The sequence below is a fragment of the Scyliorhinus canicula genome, chromosome 10 (genome assembly GCF_902713615.1).
Source record: "Scyliorhinus canicula chromosome 10, sScyCan1.1, whole genome shotgun sequence".
NCBI lineage: Eukaryota > Metazoa > Chordata > Chondrichthyes > Carcharhiniformes > Scyliorhinidae > Scyliorhinus > Scyliorhinus canicula.
Window position 1 is genome coordinate 27,899,575 of NC_052155.1, and position 19,166 is coordinate 27,918,740.

The following is a 19,166-nucleotide window of genomic DNA, read 5'->3' on the forward strand; positions in this document are numbered from 1 at the left end:
AAGCAACAAGTTGGAGACCCAAAAATAAAGCTTTATCAGGAAATAAATTTTCAACTCTTGTGAAAGCAAAAGGATGTTGTCAAATCTGAATAACGTCAATGAACCTGCAATACACAATTAAACTGCTGCATATTCTGAAATATTCTGCATGCAAATATAAGTTTGCACACATTATTAATTATTTTTTCTTTCAATGGTATGAGCTCGTCCTACCAAATAATTTTTAACCGTCGAGGGTGGCGAGGTTTTTCCTTAAATCTTTCAACAGGAAGTGTAATTCAAATGAAGTTTAGTTCCTACAGCTGTTTCCTATTCTGGTTCCCAAATGTAATTATACCACATGTGATACACCGACTAAACGCAGCATGAATAAGAGGGAATGCCCAGGACTGAATTATGCCTGTTGTCAAAGGAAGTGAGATTTTAGTCATTTGCTCTTTATGCAAAAGAAAATGTTGTAGGAACAGTATCATTTACAGAATAAATCATTTTTTTTTATATGTGCGGCCTGAAAATGGTACTATTCTTCTCTCCCCTTTGAAATTTGTCAAATACTGCATTTGTTGAACCATTAAATGGAATTTCTTACATTAAAAGGTGCTTAAATAGCAAACAAGCCTAACCCCCAGATTTGAGTACATTAAAAAAAGCTAATCTATTTACAAACCAGGCAAGATGTCCAAAAGAAATTGCAGTACTAAAAGAATAAGTAGTCTTACAACACCAGGTTAAAGTCCAATGGGTTTATCTGGAATCACTAGCTTTCGGAGCACAGCTTCATCAGGTGAGTCCTGATGAAGGAGCTGCGCTCCGAAAGCTGAGATTCTAAACAAACCTGTTGGACTTTAACCTGGTGTTGTAAGACTTCTTACTGTGCTCACCCCAGTCCAACGCCGGCATCGCCACATCATGTACTACAAGAGGGCAGAAGTTTATGATAGTACCAAACACGGGAGTATTGCTCTACTATTCTTTCACTTTTTTGGTCACAAGGAAGGTAAAATAAGCAAGTGTAAATTTGACAGGTGCTGATTAATGGGGTATACTAGAAATAAAATGTGGCAATGTGAGTTTGATCACCCAAGGATGCTAGCAGAATAAGAGCTGTGCTTACAATCATCATAGCCTGGCCTATCCTTCATCATAGCAGGAGAGAAGTAGCTTACAAGCGGTGCATCAGCTGGGTACAACCAACCCTCCATGTCAAAAAGAACACTGTGCACACATCAGTTAAATTAATTAATTGAAAAATTGTGTGGATAAGTTATCAAGAGAAGTAAAATGAGCCTGATTCTGACCTCATTTGTCGCTTGCGATCGGACAGGAAATTTGTGGCTTTTGGAAAGAGTGAGTAGTACTATCGTTTACTTCGGTAATAATTTTCACCTTTACATAGAAAGAACAAAAATACACAATACGTCTCAAAGCACTGCAACTAGTTAATTACTCTTGAAGCATAGTCACTGTGGAATTGTAGGGAAATGTTTCAGCCAATTTGCAGATAGAGCAGGTCCACAAATAGCAACAAGATAAATGTGCCAAAGTAATTCTTGCTTTTAAAATGATATCGGTCGAAGGAGAAATGATGACTGGAACTGCAGCAGAATTCCCTTCCTCTTCCTTGAATGGTGGCACAGAATTTTGAATGTCCATTTCAGTGGACCTCAATCTAACATTATCAGCTACAAACTGGTACCTTCCAAGTTAAGTACAGCACTTCCCCAGCACTGCACTGAGGAAACAGCCAGAATTATGTGCTCAAGTCTTGATGTGGGATTTGAAGCTACAATCTTCTGAACCACAGACAAGTGCACGGCCAGGGAACCACAGCTGACATGTTTACATATTCATCACGAATAGTTTTGGGTTTGCTTCTACATCCCTGATTAATAGAACCTTCAAAACAAAATAGAAAAGTAATTGTATATTATGAAGCAGTCCCCCACCCCCCCACCCGCCACCAGTTCCAATCCATCATTTCCTTGAAATTGGACCAAAGTCAGGTAGCTTAATGCCTTAAACATAGACCTAGCATCAAAAAGACTGAAATTTACCTTTCCCAACAATGTGACAGAACAAACCTTTAACTATTATCCCATTAAAAATTGAGCAAATCAATACATTTATCAATCACAGCAATGTGTTAAAAACAAAAAGTGAAGGGAAGATATTTCTTGTTTGGGCAAAGCTACATTTGTTTGAGGAGTGGGTGAAGTGTGAATAATGGGTAATTGAGAATTATTCTGGCATGCAAATCCAGCCTTTGACGAGTAGAGGTACAGTAATATCCACAGTAAATTGCTATTAGCTACGTTTCAAAAATGCTTTTCCATAAATCACTGCTGCTTTTGATAGATTTCCCTACTGGGTAGCATGGTGGTGCAGTGGTCACTGCTGTCTCACAGTGCTAGAGACCCAGGTTCAATTCTGGCCTCTGTGTGGTGTTTGCACCTTCTCCCCCTGTCTGCATAGATTTCCTCCGGATGCTCCAGTTTCCTCCCCCAGTCCAAAGATGTGCAGGTGAGGTGGATTGGCGATGATATAAATGACCCCTTAAGTGTCCAGGGATGTGCACATTAGGTGGGGTCACGGGAACAGGGTGGAGGAGTTGGTCTAGGTAGGGTGCTCTTTCAGAGGGTCGGTGCAGATTCAATGGGCCAAATGGTCTCATTCTGCACTGCAGGGATTCTATGATACCGTTAATTAGTACGACTTTTGTACTGCATGGTTTTATTTCATACATCTATGAATACATTATGTATCAATAATTAATATGAAGTCACCTTACTGAATGACCACTGGCTGTTGAAACAGACTACCAGTAAATGGCCTGTTTAAGGTAAACTGCATTTTTTTGTGAAAGGAAAAGCGAATTTGCTAATTTTCAAGATGGATATTTCATTTGTCTTGCTCCAGTAACTTACTCAATCAAATCACCTCAATCAGCACGGTAGCACAAGTGGTTAGCATTGTGGCTTCACAGCACCAGGGTCCCAGGCTCGATTCGCCGCTGGGGTCACTGTCTGTGCAGAGTCTGCACATTCTCCCCGTGTCTGCGTGAGTTTCCTCCCACAGTCCAAAGACGTGCAGGTAGGGTGGATTGGTCATGATAAATTGCCCTTAGTGACCAAAAAGGTTAGGAAGGGTTATTGGGTTACGGCGATAGGGTGGAAGTGAGGGCTTAAGTGGGTCGGTGCAGACTCGATGGGCCGAATGGCCTCCTTCTGCACTGTATGTTTTATGTATCTATGTAAGAAATCTAAATTTTGGGGCGGCATATGGTGCAATGGTTAGCAGAGATTATGGCACTGAGGACCCGGGTTCCAATCCTGGCCCTGGGCTACTGTCCGTGTGGTGTTTGCACATTCTCCCTATGTTGCCGTGGGTTTCACCCCCACAACCCAAATATGTGCAGGTTAGGTGGATTGGCCATGTTAAATTGCACCTTAATTGAAAAAAAATTGGCGCACCAAATATTGGGCTGTTGATTTTTCAGCCTTTACCAATATACAAATGTGTACCTTCTAGCTGCTGCATTAGTGGCTTAGGTCATTTGTGCCCAAATATCAGAACTATGTGACTAAATCTCAAAACCCAAAGAATTGACATTTTGTTGTTTGAATCTTGTAACTTTATTGTTGGACATTAAATAGCCCAAGATCAAAAATGCAATTTCGACTCAAAATTGAGTAAATCTGCCATGTTTCACACACTGTTTTTATTGCCACTGATTTGAACTTTTTGGAATATTCAAACAGCCAATGATCCAACTTCAGTGTGAACAGCCAGCGATGCAGGGTTCACATAAATGTGGTGCATTTTTAATTTAAAGGTAGATATATAACAAAGCAAACTTTTGCTGCTCTATGGCTGACCTCGCACAAAGTAACCAACCCAGAGCAATCTGATGGCATGGGCAGATAAAGTGAGCACATTTATCTGGAAACAAAATAGTGTGGATGCTGGAAGGCTGAAATGAAAACAGAAAATGTTGGAAAAACCCAGCAGGTCTGGCAGCATCTGTGGCGAGAGAAACAGAGTTAACATTGAGTCCATGTGACTCTTCGTTAACGTTATGGTTTTTTTCTCCACAGATGCTGCCAAGCCTGCTGAGTTTTTCCAGCATTTTCTGTTTTTATTTCATGAACACGTTTAATGCCCATTTTACTTCTACAGGATGCATGTCTCACGAGTTTGCAAATTATAGGTTGCCTTCAGAAGCAGGAACGGAGATTTCACTATTTCTCAGGTTAACCTAATAAAAGGCTAGTTTACATGTTTTTTTCCCATTTGCTAAAAAGTTACTCCCTAAAGCTTTATTGATGTGGCATTCATAAGACAGGTTTATTTTCAGTGCAAACAGGCGGTGCTTTCTCACCAATATTAGCTTTGAAATCTAAATTGATTGTAAAGGCTTGTACAATGGAGTGAGCTCCTTCTTCGAGCGATTGTAACTCCACTCTGATGCTGACTGAGGTTGAACTAAGGCTGTATAAATACTCATCACTGACACTACACTGGCAGTTTGAATGCACTCAGAGGTTTCCCTATGCTGCTATGATCTCTGAAAGTGAGAGTTCTACTGTAGGTCTTGGGATATCGATAAACTTGCATTGTGTTTAAAAATACCTTTGTACCCAAAAAGAAAATGGACGTAGAAATTCAGTACTCACCTGCAAACCAACTTTGTTTACAGGAAGTGACATCCAGTTGCATTGCGCACATGCACCTTTACTACCAGTTCAGTAGCTATGGTAAATGTCTGCCCGTAACAGACTTCTGCTCATCAGAGCCCTACGTTTTAAGACAATTACATAATATCTTTTTGTGTGTCTGGAATGGTCAAGATCAAAACTCCTTTTTACCCTCTCCTCTTTCTTCCAAGTTTAGACAAGCCTTGAATAATCCTTTAAATTAGAAGTGGCTATTCAATTGAGGATTAGTGACAATTTTCAATGTGAAACAGGGGGTGGACAAAATGTTGTTTTTTGAACAGCCTCTCCCCAATAAAACATGGTTGCAACACCAGTGCTAGAAACATTAATACACAGGTTAGTAGCTTTAGTATAGGGATGCTATTTAGAAAAGACAGTTCAATGTTGTATCGTAGAATCCAAACTGCCTTCAGGCCCAAAACATGGCTCATATGACAGCAGATGATCAGCTGCGTTAGGTGAATTTAGGCTTAAGGAAGTACTTTATCAAGGACATCAATCCAATTTTCCAGGACACAGAACAATGTTTCACCAGAATGTCCATCCCAGTCAATCACCGATATATACGTCAAGTTGCATCCTATTTACAATTATTTCCCTAACTCCAGATTTTTCACATCATCACACAAAATTGTTATTTGAGTACACATCATACAGATCAAACATCCTGGAGGGTTTTTCTTGTTTAAAATGGCATACACAAAATTGTAGATAGTGAAATATTAGCCCATCTCTTATGGCAAATGTTCTTACAACCTTTAACCAGTCAACAAGCTTCCAAAATAATTGTATTTCCTTCTAGTTGGTGACTTTTGTATAAATAAATATTCAAGTTACTAAAGGCAGAAAAAGACATCCAATTGGACTTGAAGACAGGAAACCCAATGGCATTTTATTTTTTTTATAAAAAATCACTGTAAACCATTGTTGGCTGAATGTATCAAATTCATACGATGGCGCAACTGTTCTTGTGATTGTTATGGGCCTTGATTCGAAGTCTCATCTTTGGCCGATACTTTTCCAAGTATAAGAGTTGTTTGCTGTTGATGGCACCTCTTCGTTTCCTATTTCAATAAGGACAGTGAGAAAGGGTGAAAAGAAATGCAAAAACATTAGTGAAAATAAAGTGCTTTTTAAATCTTTATATTGCAAATGTGCCCAATTTAGAGATCAAGGGGCCACAGGTGCCCCAGATGTTCAAAATCAACTGTATGAGAATGAGCCAAGGCCATCTCAGGCAGCTTATCTCAACAAATGTTACCCTAGTTAGTGTCAGCTGGGAACAGAACTCGAGAATGCTATGGTGTAGGCTGAGTAAACCCTGGAAAGGAGGAGGAATTACACAGAATTTCTAAGGAAGCACACATTCAATTTGGACTTGGTTTTTAATATTAATGACCAGAGGGTATGCAAAGATGTATTTTAGCAAGGTTAAACACCATCAATAATTTTGGCAGCTCTGCGAAGGAGAAAGGACACAGTCTGCGTGTTTATTCCGTCATAACAGGATCATGTTGCAGTCAAGAACTGTTTTCCCAAGAACAATTGGCACTTACTGTCTGATGAATTGAATCGCATCTTCATACTTCATTCCACTTTCAATAAGAGCAACTGCTACCAATACAGGAGCTCTGTGTTTAAAACAGTCAGCATTAATATAGCAAAAACAAACTGCATTTATAGAGCATGTTTTACAACCCCAGGATATACAAAGCACTCTCCAGCTAATTAAGTCAGTCATTTTGAAGTGAATCACTGTTGTAATGTGGGAAACCTGACAGCCAATTTGCACACAAGCTCTCACACACAGCAATCAGATAATCTGTTTTTAATGATGTTGATTGAGGGATAAACATTGGGCAAGATAACAGGATCTCTCTCCTGTTCTTTTTCTCCAAAATGGTGACCTGGGGTCCTTTGCAGCCACATGAGCAGTGGCAGAGATCTCGGTTTAACATTAGATAGTGCAGCACTGCTTTAGTAGTGCATAGCTTAAATTTTTCAAGTCTCTAGAGCGGGACTTGAACCCACATTCTTTTTTGACTCTTTGGTGAGAATGCTACCAACTGAGCAGCAGCTGACATGGCAAATAACACTGCTTCATCTCCATACACGATTATACAAAATAATGAATCCCACATATCGATGAGACCAATGAATTCAAGGTCATGCATACTACATTAGGATACATGATAAGAGGGTCTATTTTAAGCAAAGATGGAGAAGGAAAAATATCAAAGCACCATTACTGATCATTTATAACTTTGGGAGTAAAGATAATAAAATGCTTACATTGTATCGGTGGGACCACATTCAAAACATTGTAGAGCTACAAGATTAGAACTGCTAGTTTAGTACTGCTGTATTGTTCCAAGTCATCATTGACCCCACTAAGTCAACACTTCTTCCTTATTCCTACTCAATGCTCGAGTTTCCCCTCCTAAAAACCATTTTGTTACATTCGGTTAGTTTGAAGAGGCTGCAGGTTTCTGCCTGTCCCAGTTTATCTGAATCAACAAGCTGTCAATGAGAATACCAGCCTTTGGTATTATAATGTTATATGTTAAAAGCCAAAGGACACATGTCATGTTAAACATTTGTCTACATTCTCATCTACTTACCGCCCAAGGCCAGCAACACAATGGACCGCCACACAGCAACCAGGCTGTTCGGTAAACTTAGTTTTCAGCAAATTCAGCCAATCATCCACAATTTTGCTTGGAGGTGGATCACCATCGTCAAACGGCCAATCCTTGAGAAGGTAAGAACACAAGTAAACATTTTTTATGTTGTACAGATGTTTTATACAGTTCGGAAGACTTTACGTGGAGTGAAAAGTGAAAGTAGTTAAAATTATGCACATTCTGATGAAGCAGGTTTTTATCCCCCATCACGGCTGGTCCAATTGGAGAACCTGCAGGCGGGGGCTGTTGCACGTTTTACTTGAGTGTATTACGTGTTTTATTGGAGTGTATTAACGCGCCTCCGTTTAAAGGCCGTGTGCTTAACACTACTACAGCTCTGTGTATGTAATTATGCTCGGAGTCGCCAGGTGCCGTATTTAGACACCTCACAAGTATATCAAGGTCAGGTTCAAAGTAATAAATCTGTACACCGATTAGTAAGTTCAAACGATTGATATTTATTATAACAAATATAATAAATACACATGCATACGCTAAAGAGACTAAGTTACTTCTAAACTAAACGACTAAAATACTTATCTAAACAGGAACAGGCAAGGTCAGGGAGCGAGGCCTTCGTCCCGTTCTTGGTCTGCAACTCTCAAAGTGTTAAAGGTCGTCAGGGTCTAGCAAGTCTGGCTCACGTAGCGATCGTTGTGGTGAAACTTACAGTTCGATGGCTGGGGGCTCACGGCTGGTGATGGAACTGGAGTCAGGATGCGATGCATCAGCAAGCGATGAAGACAGCAGAGAGCCGGAGCCAAAACAACAGACCGGACCATGTGCGGGGTTTACTTTTATAGGTCCCCCCCAAAGTCCGTGCCTCTTCGGGGCGGTCTCTACCTGCTGTATATCGATTGGGTCTTCTCCCAATCGATATTTTCCAAACCCCCCAATCTGAGGGTCGCTACCCGATGGGTGGGGCGGTCTCTATGGTGCTTTGTGATGGATACTTATGGTGCCGTTTCGTCTACTCAAAGTATCCATTCAAACCTAAATGTTTCTATTGTGTGGGCCTGGATCTAGATCACCTCATTACTATGCAAATCGTTGTTGCCATTTACACCTTTAGCTGAGATTCTGCACCTGGCCATAAACTGGTTTCTGTACGTGCAGAATGCTAATTAGCCTTCTGCAAACTGCTTGTCCTTGCTAAGACTGTTTTCTCCCTGCAGCCTTAGCAGTTCTCCATTTTTTGCCCAATGTCCATCTTAGGTGGCTACAGGGCCCATAAAACTGGGGCCATGGCATGGAGTCATTCCCAGTGCTTTTTTATCTGCCACAATCATAGTTTTCCCAATGCTGGGGATGGTGTCAGGAGGCCTGCTCAACGGTAGGCAAATTGCAGCCCTTAAGTGGCCGACGAATGGTCACACAAGAGCTTTCTGATGCTTGGATTATACTGGTGATGGGGAGATCGGTGCCAAGTGTCCATCCTGGCAGATCTCATTGGGCGCCTGTTGTTACTTTTACATGCACCCTTTTCTTATCACCCCATTCCACCCCCATGTTTCCCCATCCCTCTCCTGCCCGCCCACATCTCCACCTGCTAGCCTGGCCCTCATCAGACCCAGACTCTCCTTAAGAAGTCTAGTTTCCATCGCTGAACGCCTCCTTTAGGACTGGCTGAAGTCCCAGTGGTCATTGCTTCCAGATGAATTGCTGGGACTAAAGAGCTGCTAGTTACTTCATTGGCCAGCAGCTCGAGGCTGGACTACCTCCTCATATTGGAGCTAATGGCTTGATGACCATTAAATGGATGTGCAGTGACCCTGCCAAGTGGGCTCACCACTGACATTCATATTTGGGCACAGTAAGAAGTCTTACAACACCAGGTTAAAGTCCAACAGGTTTGTTTCAAACACGAGCTTTCGGAGCACGGCTCCTTCTTCAGGTGAATGGACCATTCACCTGAAGAAGGAGCCGTGCTCCGAAAGCTCGTGTTTGAAACAAACCTGTTGGACTTTAACCTGGTGTTGTAAGACTTCTTACTGTGCTCACCCCAGTCCAACGCCGGCATCTCCACATCATTCATATTTGGGGCTTTGGTGGGAATGAGTTGGGTCACCCCACATCCCTGAAATCCAGTCTCATGGAAGTCTGTGCAGTAGGTTTATGTTTTCTATAGTGAAGCCATGTCCTATTACTTCAGGAGTTGAGGAGATCTATGTTGCGACCTTTAGCATTTGCTCTATTGCTGTTTTTGTGCTACGAAGTTTAAATGAAACCTCATTCACAGCTTGTAGTCTTAAGCCACATGGATCAACATAACAGACTTTTTTTCTCTTACCCAAAGACTCGTACACTGACTTCAAATGTGCCATTGGGGGGGGGGGGGGGGGGGTACCGGTTGCTGCTGAAATGGCCAAGAAGGAGCTGGAGTATGCAGGGGGTGCTGGGGGGAGTTGCTGCCATGGGGAACATGCCGAGCGGGGGCGCTGGCCAGTGGTGGGCAGGGGATGGGTTATGGCTAATCGGCAGGGGAGGGGGGCAGGGAGCCCTCTGATCCAGCTGATAACTTGGAATGTGAGGGGGCTGAATGGGCCGGTCAAGCGGGCCCGGGTGTTTGCGCACTTGAAGGGGCTGAAGGCGGATGTGGCCATGCTCCAAGAGACACACCTGAAAGTGGCGGACCAGGTTCGGCTGAGGAAGGGATGGGTGGGCCAAGTATTTCATTCAGGGCTGGATGAGAAGAATCGGGGGGTGGCGATCCTGGTGGGAAAGAGGGTGTCGTTTGAGGCGTTGAGGGTGGTGGCTGACAGTGGCGGGAGGTATGTGATGGCGAGTGGTAAGCTGCAGGGGGAGCGGGTGGTGTTGGTGAATGTTTACGCCCCAAATTGGGACGATGCGGGGTTTATGCGGCGCATGTTGGGCCGCATTCCGGACCTGGTGGGGAGGGGGACTTCAACACGGTGCTGGATCCCCCATTGGTAGGAGGCCAGCGGCGGATAAGGTGTTGAGGGGATTTATGGATCAGATGGGAGGGGTGGATCCCTGCAGGTTTGCGAGGCCAAGGGCCAGGGAGTACTCGTTTTTCTCCCACGTGCATAAGGCCTATTCGAGGATTGATTTTTTTGTCCTGAGCAGGGGGCTGGTTTCGAGGGTGGAGGACGTTGAATACTTTGCCATTGCCATTTCGGATCATGCCCCGCACTGGGTGGACCTTGGGCTGGGGGAGGAGAGGGACCTCTGGCGCTTGGAGGTGGGGCTGCTGGCAGATCAGGAGGTGGCCGGGAGGGTTCGGGGGTGTACTGAGAAGTACCTTGAGGCCAACGATAGCGGGGAGGTCCGAGTGGGGACGGTCTGGGAGGCATTGAAGGCGGTGATTAGAGGGGAGTCGATTTCCATCCCAACCCATAGGGAGAGGGGGGAGCAGAGGGAGAGGGAGAGATTGATAGGGGAGATGGTGAGGGTGGATAGGAGATATGCAGAGGCTCCAGAGGAGGGATTGCTGGGGGAGAGGCGTAGCCTTCAGGCCAGGTTCGACGTATTGACTAACAGAAAGGCGGAAGCTCAGTGGAGGAAAGCACAAGGGGCGGTGTATGAGGGGAGATGGTGAGGGTGGATAGGAGATATGCAGAGGCTCCGGAGGAGGGATTGCTGGGGGAGAGGCGTAGCCTTCAGGCCAGGTTCGACGTATTGACTAACAGAAAGGCGGAAGCTCAGTGGAGGAAAGCACAAGGGGCGGTGTATGAATATGGGGAGAAGGCGAGCAGGATGCTGGCACACCAGCTCCGAAAGTGGGACGCGGCCAGGGAGATTGGGGGAGTGACGGTTAGAGTTGGGAAGGTGGTGCGGAGGGGGGGTAGACATTAATGGGGTCTTTAGGGACTTTTATGGGGAACTGTACCGGTCTGAACCCCCGGTGGAGGAGGAGGGGGGGGGGGGGGGGGGGGGGGGGGGGGATGAGGCGCTTCTTGGACAAGCTGCAATTTCCGAGGGTGTGGGAGGTGTTGGAAAGTTTGGGGAGGGGTTTGTCCATGGGTGAGGTTGCTCTATGCGGCCCGATGGCGAGTGTAGCCACAAATAGGAGGAGGTCGGAGTACTTTTGGCTGTACCGGGGGACGAGACAGGGGTGTCCCCTGTCCCCCTTGCTCTTTGCGTTGGCAATTGAGCCCCTGGCCATGGCGTTGAGGGAGTCAGGGAACTGAAGGGGCCTGGTGCGGGGTGGGGAGGAGCATCGAGTGTCGCTTTATGCGGACGACCTGTTGCTGTATGTGGCGGACCCGGTGGGGGGGGATGCCGGAGGTGATGAGGATTCTCAGCGAATTTGGGGGCTTCTCTGGGTACAAGCTGAACCTGGGCAAGAGCGAGTTGTTCGTGGTGCACCCGGGGGATTAGTCGGAGGGGATTGGTAGGCTCCCACTGAAGCAGGCAGGGAGGAGCTTTAGGTACCTAGGAGTCCAGGTGGCTGGGAGCTTGGGGGCCCTGCACAAGCTCAACCTCACAAGGTTGGTGGAGCAGATGGAGGAGGAGTTTAAGAGGTGGGATATGTTACCGCTGTCACTGGCGGGGAGGGTGCAGTCCGTTAAGATGACGGTGCTCCCCAGGTTTTTATTTCTGTTCCAGTCCTTCCAATCCTTATCACGAAGGTCTTTATTAGGAGAGTTAACATGAGTATTACGGGATTTGTGTGGGCGCATGGGACTCCGAGGGTGAGAAGGGTGTTCTTGGAACGGGGCAGGGATAGGGGGGGGGCTGGCGCTGCCCAACCTCTGTGGGTACTATTGGGCTGCCAACGCAGCGATGGTGCGTAAGTGGGTAAGGGATGGGGAAGGGGCAGCATGGAAGAGGATGGAGATGGCATCCTGTGTGGGCACGAGCCTGGAGGCGCTGGTAACGGCGCTGTTACTGCTCCCTCCAACGAGGTATACCAAGAGCCCGGTGGTGGCGGCTACCCTCAAACTTGGGGCAATGGAGACGGCATAGGGGAGAAGTGGGGGGCTCGATGGAGGCCCCGATACGGGGGAACCATCGGTTTGTTCCAGGGAGCATTGATGGTGGATTTCTGGGCTGGCACAGGGTAGGGGTTAGGAGGTTGAGGGACCCGTTTGTGGAGGGGAGGTTCGTGAGCTTGGGGGAGTTAGAGGGGAAGTTTGGGCTCCCCCAGGGGTGCATGTTTAGGTACATGCAGGTTAGGGCGTTTGCCAGGCGGCAGGTGGAGGGGTTCCCCTTGTTGCCCCCACGTGGGGTACGGGACAGGGTGCTCTCGGGGGTGTGGGTTGGAGGAGGGAGGATTTCGGACATATACTGGGTAATGCAGGAGGTAGACGAGGCCTCGGTGGAGGAACTGAAGGGTAAATGGGAAGAGGAGCTGGGTGAGGAGATTGAGGGGGGGGGGAACGTGGGCGGATGCCCTGGAGAGAGTGAATTCCTCCTCTTCCTGTGTTAGGCTTAGCCTCATACAGTTCAAGGTGCTGCATAGGGTCCACATGACTGGGACGAGGATGAGTAGGTTTTTCGGGGGCGAAGACAGGTGTGCTAGGTGCTCGGGGAGCCCAGTGAACCGCGCCCATATGTTTTGGGCGTGCCCAGGGCTGGGGGAGTTTTGGAAGGGGGGTAGCAAGGACGGTGTCGAGGGTGGTGGGATCCAGGGTCAAACCAGGCTGGGGACTCGCAATTTTTGGGGTTGCAGTGGAGCCGGGAGTGCAGGAGGCGAAAGAGGCCGGTGTCCTGGCCTTTTCATCCCTAGTAGTCCGGCGGAGGATTCTTCTTCAGTGGAAGGGTGCGAGGCCCCCAAGCGTGGAGGCCTGGATCAATGATATGGCAGGGTTCATCAAGTTGGAGATGGTAAAATTTGCCCCGAGGGGATCAGTACAGGGGTTCTTTAGGCGGTGGCAGCCTTTCCTGGACTTCCTGACGGAACGGTAGGGAAATAGGCCGGCAGCAGCAGCAACCCCGGGGGGGGGGTGTTTGATTCGGTGGGAGGGAGAATTGTGTACATGGGTTTGTTGGATGTGGCGGGTGTTATCTCTTTCCTTTTTGTTGTTTGCTTTTTTTTGTAGTTGCTTTTGTAGTTGGGTGGGTGCTGTTCTTGGGTCTTTACCATGGTTGTTTCGTTAATATTGTTTTGTTGTTTATATTTTGAGAAAATCTTAATAAAAATTATTTTTTAAAAAAAGTAATTGCTATTGCAGTTCAACTTCAGGAAGGAAATTGGTATTCAAACCGCAATTTGATGAAATAGAGTCTATTGCACAGGTCAAAAAAATTGCAATACCAAGAATACTATAATTGAACTTCCTGCATGCGAGAGCCTATGTTGCTGTCAGCAGACTGATGCAAGATATAAACCAACCTCACAATAAATACACCCAGACTCGATGGCAATTTTAAATACACAAACAAATTTATTGCACTGATGTTGGTCAAAGGTTTTGCTAGTAATGGGAAGGAGTTATCTTTTCTGAATTATATAAGCTACAGCAAAACAGGATTAAAATTCACTGAATTCGACTTTTGTTTTGTTAAATTGACTGTCAAATCCAAGTAACCTCAACGCAAATATCATGTCAATCAATTAATAAAAAGTTTGAAATCAATGATTTGACCTACTAACAGCTTAGGGCAAGAAAGAGAAGTGGAAGAAAATAACTCTAATGCTATTCACTTATTTGGCCTAAGATCAAGGTTAGCAGTTCCCAAAAAACATTCCTATTAAATACATTGATAGAATGGTGGGCACGGTGGCACAGTGGTTAGCACTGCTGCCTCACGGTGCCGAGGACTCGGGTTGATCCCGGCCTGGGTCACCGTCCCTTTGGAGTTTGCAAATTCTCCCCGTGTCTGCGTGGGTCTCACCCCAACAACACAAAACGATGTGCAAGATAGGTGGATTGGCCTTGCTAAATTGTCCCTTAATTGGAAAAAATTTATTGGGTTCTCTTAATTTAAAAAAAAATACTTTGATAGAGGTTGCAGCGGAAGAATGTTCAAAGATGACACGAAATGTAAGAATGGAAATCTGCATCAATCTATTTGGGGGAAGGATGTGGAAAATAAGGAGCCTTTTGCATCATTTTACTAAAAGTTAATTCAATTTCCTAGGTCCATGGTCTCCTTTCTCGTGTTCACCAAACTTTCCTGTAACAGAAACACTAGCAACATACACCATAAAGCTCTAAATTCGCACGCCGATCCTGGTGTTGCTCGTGTTCCAAATTTTGCTAGTTTTTTTTAAAAATCAGAATACGGCACGAGCACAATGGCAAATGAGCTACCTGCCATCGATCAAAAAGCTTGCTTGGGTCATTCTATGTCAATAATTATTTTACTCCATTATTGATTTATAATGGAGACTTGGGAATGACTAGAATTTATAGGTCACACTAAGCAGTTTAAAATTATTGGAGATTAAAGTTTAAGAAGTTACACTTCCAGTTGATGAAACATTCCCAGGGACCAATTCTCTGCAAAGAAAAGGAAAAAGTCTTTCTCCGTTTTTGAATTACCCAGAGGCTTGAGAAACCTATAATTCCCCACTGCTTTCTCCTTGGCAACACCTCAGTCAATCAGGGTTGATTTGCCGACCAATCAGAAACCTCTTTTTTTCTGCAGTATATATTGCTGTTGTTGTTTGAAAATTGGCATTCTTGCATTTGTCCTGACCAGTTCAAGATGAAAAACTTCGGCAACTTGTCTCTCTATTCAGCAATATTCAAGCATTACCAAGTGACAGCGTGAAAACAAATTGACGTTCATATTTAATGAATTAAGAGGGCATAGAATGAGCAAGCCAGTCAACGGGGAACCTTTAAAACTTCTTAAAATGTTCGTTATTTGACAGATAGACGATCACAAATCGACTGGGCTCCAGATGTACAGCATGGCAATATTATAATTGAAAATTCCAGATGCAAAAAAGTGGGTACTCAAAAACCTAGTTGTTTAATCATTTCAACCAATTATACGGTGGCGTAGTGCTAATGGCCAGTGGACTACTAATCCAGAGATCCAAGCTAATGTTCTGAGGCATGGGTTCAAATCTCACCACGGTGGAATTTAAATTCAATTACTAAGACAAGAATATAAAGCTACTCTCGGTAATGGTGACCATGAAACTATCAATTATCAAGATCCACCTGGTTCGTTAATGTATTTTTAGGGAAGGAATTCCATCAACCTTACCTGGTCTGGCTTACACGCCTCCAGACCCACAGCAATGTGGCTGATTCTTTACTGTCCTCTGAAATGGCCTAGCAAGCCACTCAAGGGCAATTAGAGATGGGCAACAAAAGCTGGCTTTTCCAGAGAATTCCACATCACACGCAAGAAGAAATAAAAACTGGGAGTTGAAACTTCTTGGACAATAAATAATTGTTGCCTGATTTTTTAAGCCCAAGCAGCAGTGGAACAAAAGCTATTTTACATATAGGAGAATTGTGATGCCATTATTTTAATGAGGTTGGAGATATGTCAATTGATTTCTAACTTTCAATGATTGCATCTTCCTATGCACAGATCTACCATTTGCAGAGTGGTACAGGTCCGCAGGAAGATCCAGTTCAATATCAATGAGGACTGCACCAATGTGCCTCTAAAGCAGGGCGTTTAATGATGTCAACCATAAGGGTGATGCCTGTCAATCAATTGGCACAGTTGAGCTGGAAGTGATTGCCAATCTTTTTGGAAACCTTAAACATGTGCAGCAGTTATCAAAAGTTCCCACTTACTTTTGTTTTGTTGAAGTTGAAGAACATTTTGCCATAATCTGTATCTGAAAAGATGTGGAGCATGTGCACGCACATGTTAAAAAGTGCTCAGTGAGTCAGGCAACATTTGTGTAATAGTTAAGTATGCACACAGCATAATTTACAACTTAGCTATTTTTTCTGAAAAAGTGGCTGATGAAGTCTATTTACAAATGTGAGCAAAAAACTCCATCATGGACAGGAAGACATCTGAAGTTGGGGGAAAGGAGAGCATTTGAGGGGAGCGAGGTGGACAATGGCAAACAAGCATGTTATTTAACAGGTTTGTGAACAGAGCTGGTAAGAGTTCAGGTGACTGTGAATCGTACTAAATGATCCCAATGTATCTTTGCAGCACTCCAGAAATGCAGGAAAGCAAATTTGGTAATGTTTATGTAGTTTACATTAATTGAGTGTATACGAGATTCTTGAAGTTGCATAAATCTAACACATTTTCTGTGAGCCTACTTTTTACTTAAAGGAACTCGCTGTGGCAGGAGGCAATTATTTGTGACATTTGGCTTAATGCTAATGATTTAGTCAGTGTGTTGAACATAAACATAGCATATTGGGTCACAACAAATCCCTGAGATCATAGGTTTTCAGTGGAGGAAAGTGTGAGGTGATGCACTTGGGCATGGCAAACATGGCAGTGGAATGCATAGTGACTGGCAGGACCCTGGGAAGCACCGAGGATCAGAGGGACCTTGATATGCATGTATACCGACTCCTTAGGATAGCAGAGCAGGTGGATACAGTGGTTAAGAAGGCATATGGTATACTTGCCTTTATTAGCCGATTAAGAGCAGGGAGGTTATACTAGAACTATATAAAATGTTAGTTAGGCCACAGCCAGAGTATTGTGTGCAGTTCTGGAATCCATATTATAGGAGGGATGTGATAACAGTGGAAAGGGTGCACAGGAGATTTACCAAAATGTTGCCTGGGCTGGAGAGTTTTAGATATGAAGAGATTGGATAGACTGGGGTTGTTTTCCTTGGACCAGAGGAGGGAGGGGGACATGATTGGGTTGTATAAAATTATGAGGGACATAGATATGGAGTAGATAGGAAGGAACATTTCCCCTTGGTGGAGGGATCAATGACCAGGGGGCATAGATTTAAGGTAAGGGACAGGAGGTGTAGAGGGGTTGGAAGGAAAAACTTTATTACCCAGAAGATGATGAGAGTCCGAGACCCTGAAACATTTTTAAAGTATTTATACGTACACATGTGATCCCAAGGCATAGAAAGTTATGGGCCAAGTGCTGGAAAATGGGATTAGAATAGTAATGTGGTTGTTTTGGACTGGTGCAGATGCAATGGACCGAAGGGCCTTTTCTGTGCTATAAACCTCTGACTCGACGACTGTATTCACAATTCATTAACAAGCTTTCCTTGTTTTGCTCGGTTCACATTCTTGGATTTTTCCATTTTTTAAATTTGGAAAAGTTCATATGATTGCATTTGCCAAATGGAAATTTAACGTAAAGCCTCATACTTACGATGACTTCAATACCGTCATTCTCTACTGGACTCTTGTCATATGTGGCATCACATACTCTCACAACAGTGGTCACACCATACTTTTGGAGCTCCTAAAGGAGAGGAAAGCATATGGAAGTTTACTATTTAGAACGAGTATCGAAAGAGACATTTTGGGAGATGACTGAAGGGGTTATGATGAGCATTTTAAAATTTAGTTTTTACAGTTAGTTTTTGACTGCAAACTTAACTAGATCCATCAGATTTTCAAAAAGACCTAGTAGAACAAGCATGCAGAGTGTTGATCCTCTTCGGGAAAACCCTGGCTGAACTGGTTGTGGTCTCAACTGCACGGTCCTGTCTGCCCCTCATAACCCTCAAGTCTATTAAAAGTCTGCCTAGCTCAACCTTGGATAAATTCAAAGATCCAGCCTCCACTGCTCTCTGGACAAGAGAATTCCACAGACCTCGGTCTTAAATGGTGGACCTCATTATTAATCTGTGGCCACGACAAATAGAAACATCCTCTTGGTACCTACTGTGTCAAGTCACAGAATCACAGAATAATTGTGCAGAAGAGGCCCTTTGGCCCATCGAGTCTGCACCGAAGCATGAAAAAAAATCCTCTCAGGATCTTATGCTTCAGTAAGATCACCTCTTCTTCTTCTAAACTCCAATATAAATCCACCCTGTTCAGCCTTTTTCTTCAGAGGATAAGCCTTTCACCCCGGAATAAGGCGAGCGAGCCTTCTCGGTACTGCTTCCAATGCAATTATACCTCCATTTCAAAAAGGAGGCCAAAACCGTGCACTGTAAATAATCACAAATAAGTGCCTCCTAACACAACAATGTCCAAAAAGGGGGCCACATGGGAAATGATTTGGATTTATGCAATATCAATAATCTGATATGGAGGGATGGTTTAGCCCATGTAGCCACCGAAGCTGGCCACTTCCCGACATAAAATGGAACATCGAGTTGCATGCAGGGAAAATTGGACATTGTCAGAGAGGTAAGCAGGTTGCAGAACCTCTCTGTGGATTCTGTCTGTGAAGAAACCAGACAGCATAGAAACTAGCAAGCTGCGCATATTAATTGAGCGATTCCCGGTGATTCCCGAGCACAATGGACACAATTAAGAATAACAAAGGCCAAGCTAGACTCTTTGGCGCCAGCAGGAGTCCCGGACAATAAGTTACAAACAGCCCCAAGAACCGCCCAGCAATCGGGAAACAGCCCCAGTATTGGGGAATTCAAACCAATCGATTGGTATGAGGTCCAATCGATTGCAAGCAGGTACAGGGTCCGCCCAGATGGGCGCGAAGCCCCTGGGACCTATAAAAGTAAGGTCCCAAGATGAATTTGATCTCTTAGCCGGCCCTCCCAGCAAAACACCTTTGCAGCAGCTCTCCAGGAACTTGAACATGAGAAGGAGAGGCCTGGCCAATTGCTACACCAACAAATAAGTGTCATACAACGCACGCTACAAGAGTAGACACTCCTGACCCCTTTAGTCCACACCAACTGGAAGCCCCTGCGGATCCAGGACAAAGCAAGAGGCCATTGTTCCCTGATCCGGCAGTTCCCTTACTC

The 19,166-nt window shown here is 44.7% G+C and overlaps 1 protein-coding gene across 11 annotated transcripts in view; it reads right to left on the minus strand.

Annotated features, from left to right (window-relative positions):
- Positions 1-5,575: 5,575 nt before the first annotated feature.
- LOC119972293 (protein tyrosine phosphatase type IVA 3-like) overlaps positions 5,576-19,166 on the minus strand; it is a 154,864-nt gene continuing 141,273 nt past the window's right edge. For all 11 annotated transcript variants that reach the window (XM_038808760.1, XM_038808771.1, XM_038808762.1 and 8 more), the window contains 4 exons: positions 17,594-17,686; positions 7,337-7,467; positions 6,272-6,346; positions 5,576-5,779 (listed from right to left, as the gene is read on the minus strand). In XM_038808760.1, coding sequence (XP_038664688.1) covers positions 5,662-5,779; positions 6,272-6,346; positions 7,337-7,467; positions 17,594-17,686 — 417 coding nt within the window. In that variant the 3' untranslated portion in view covers positions 5,576-5,661. The remainder of the gene's footprint in view (positions 5,780-6,271; positions 6,347-7,336; positions 7,468-17,593; positions 17,687-19,166) is intronic.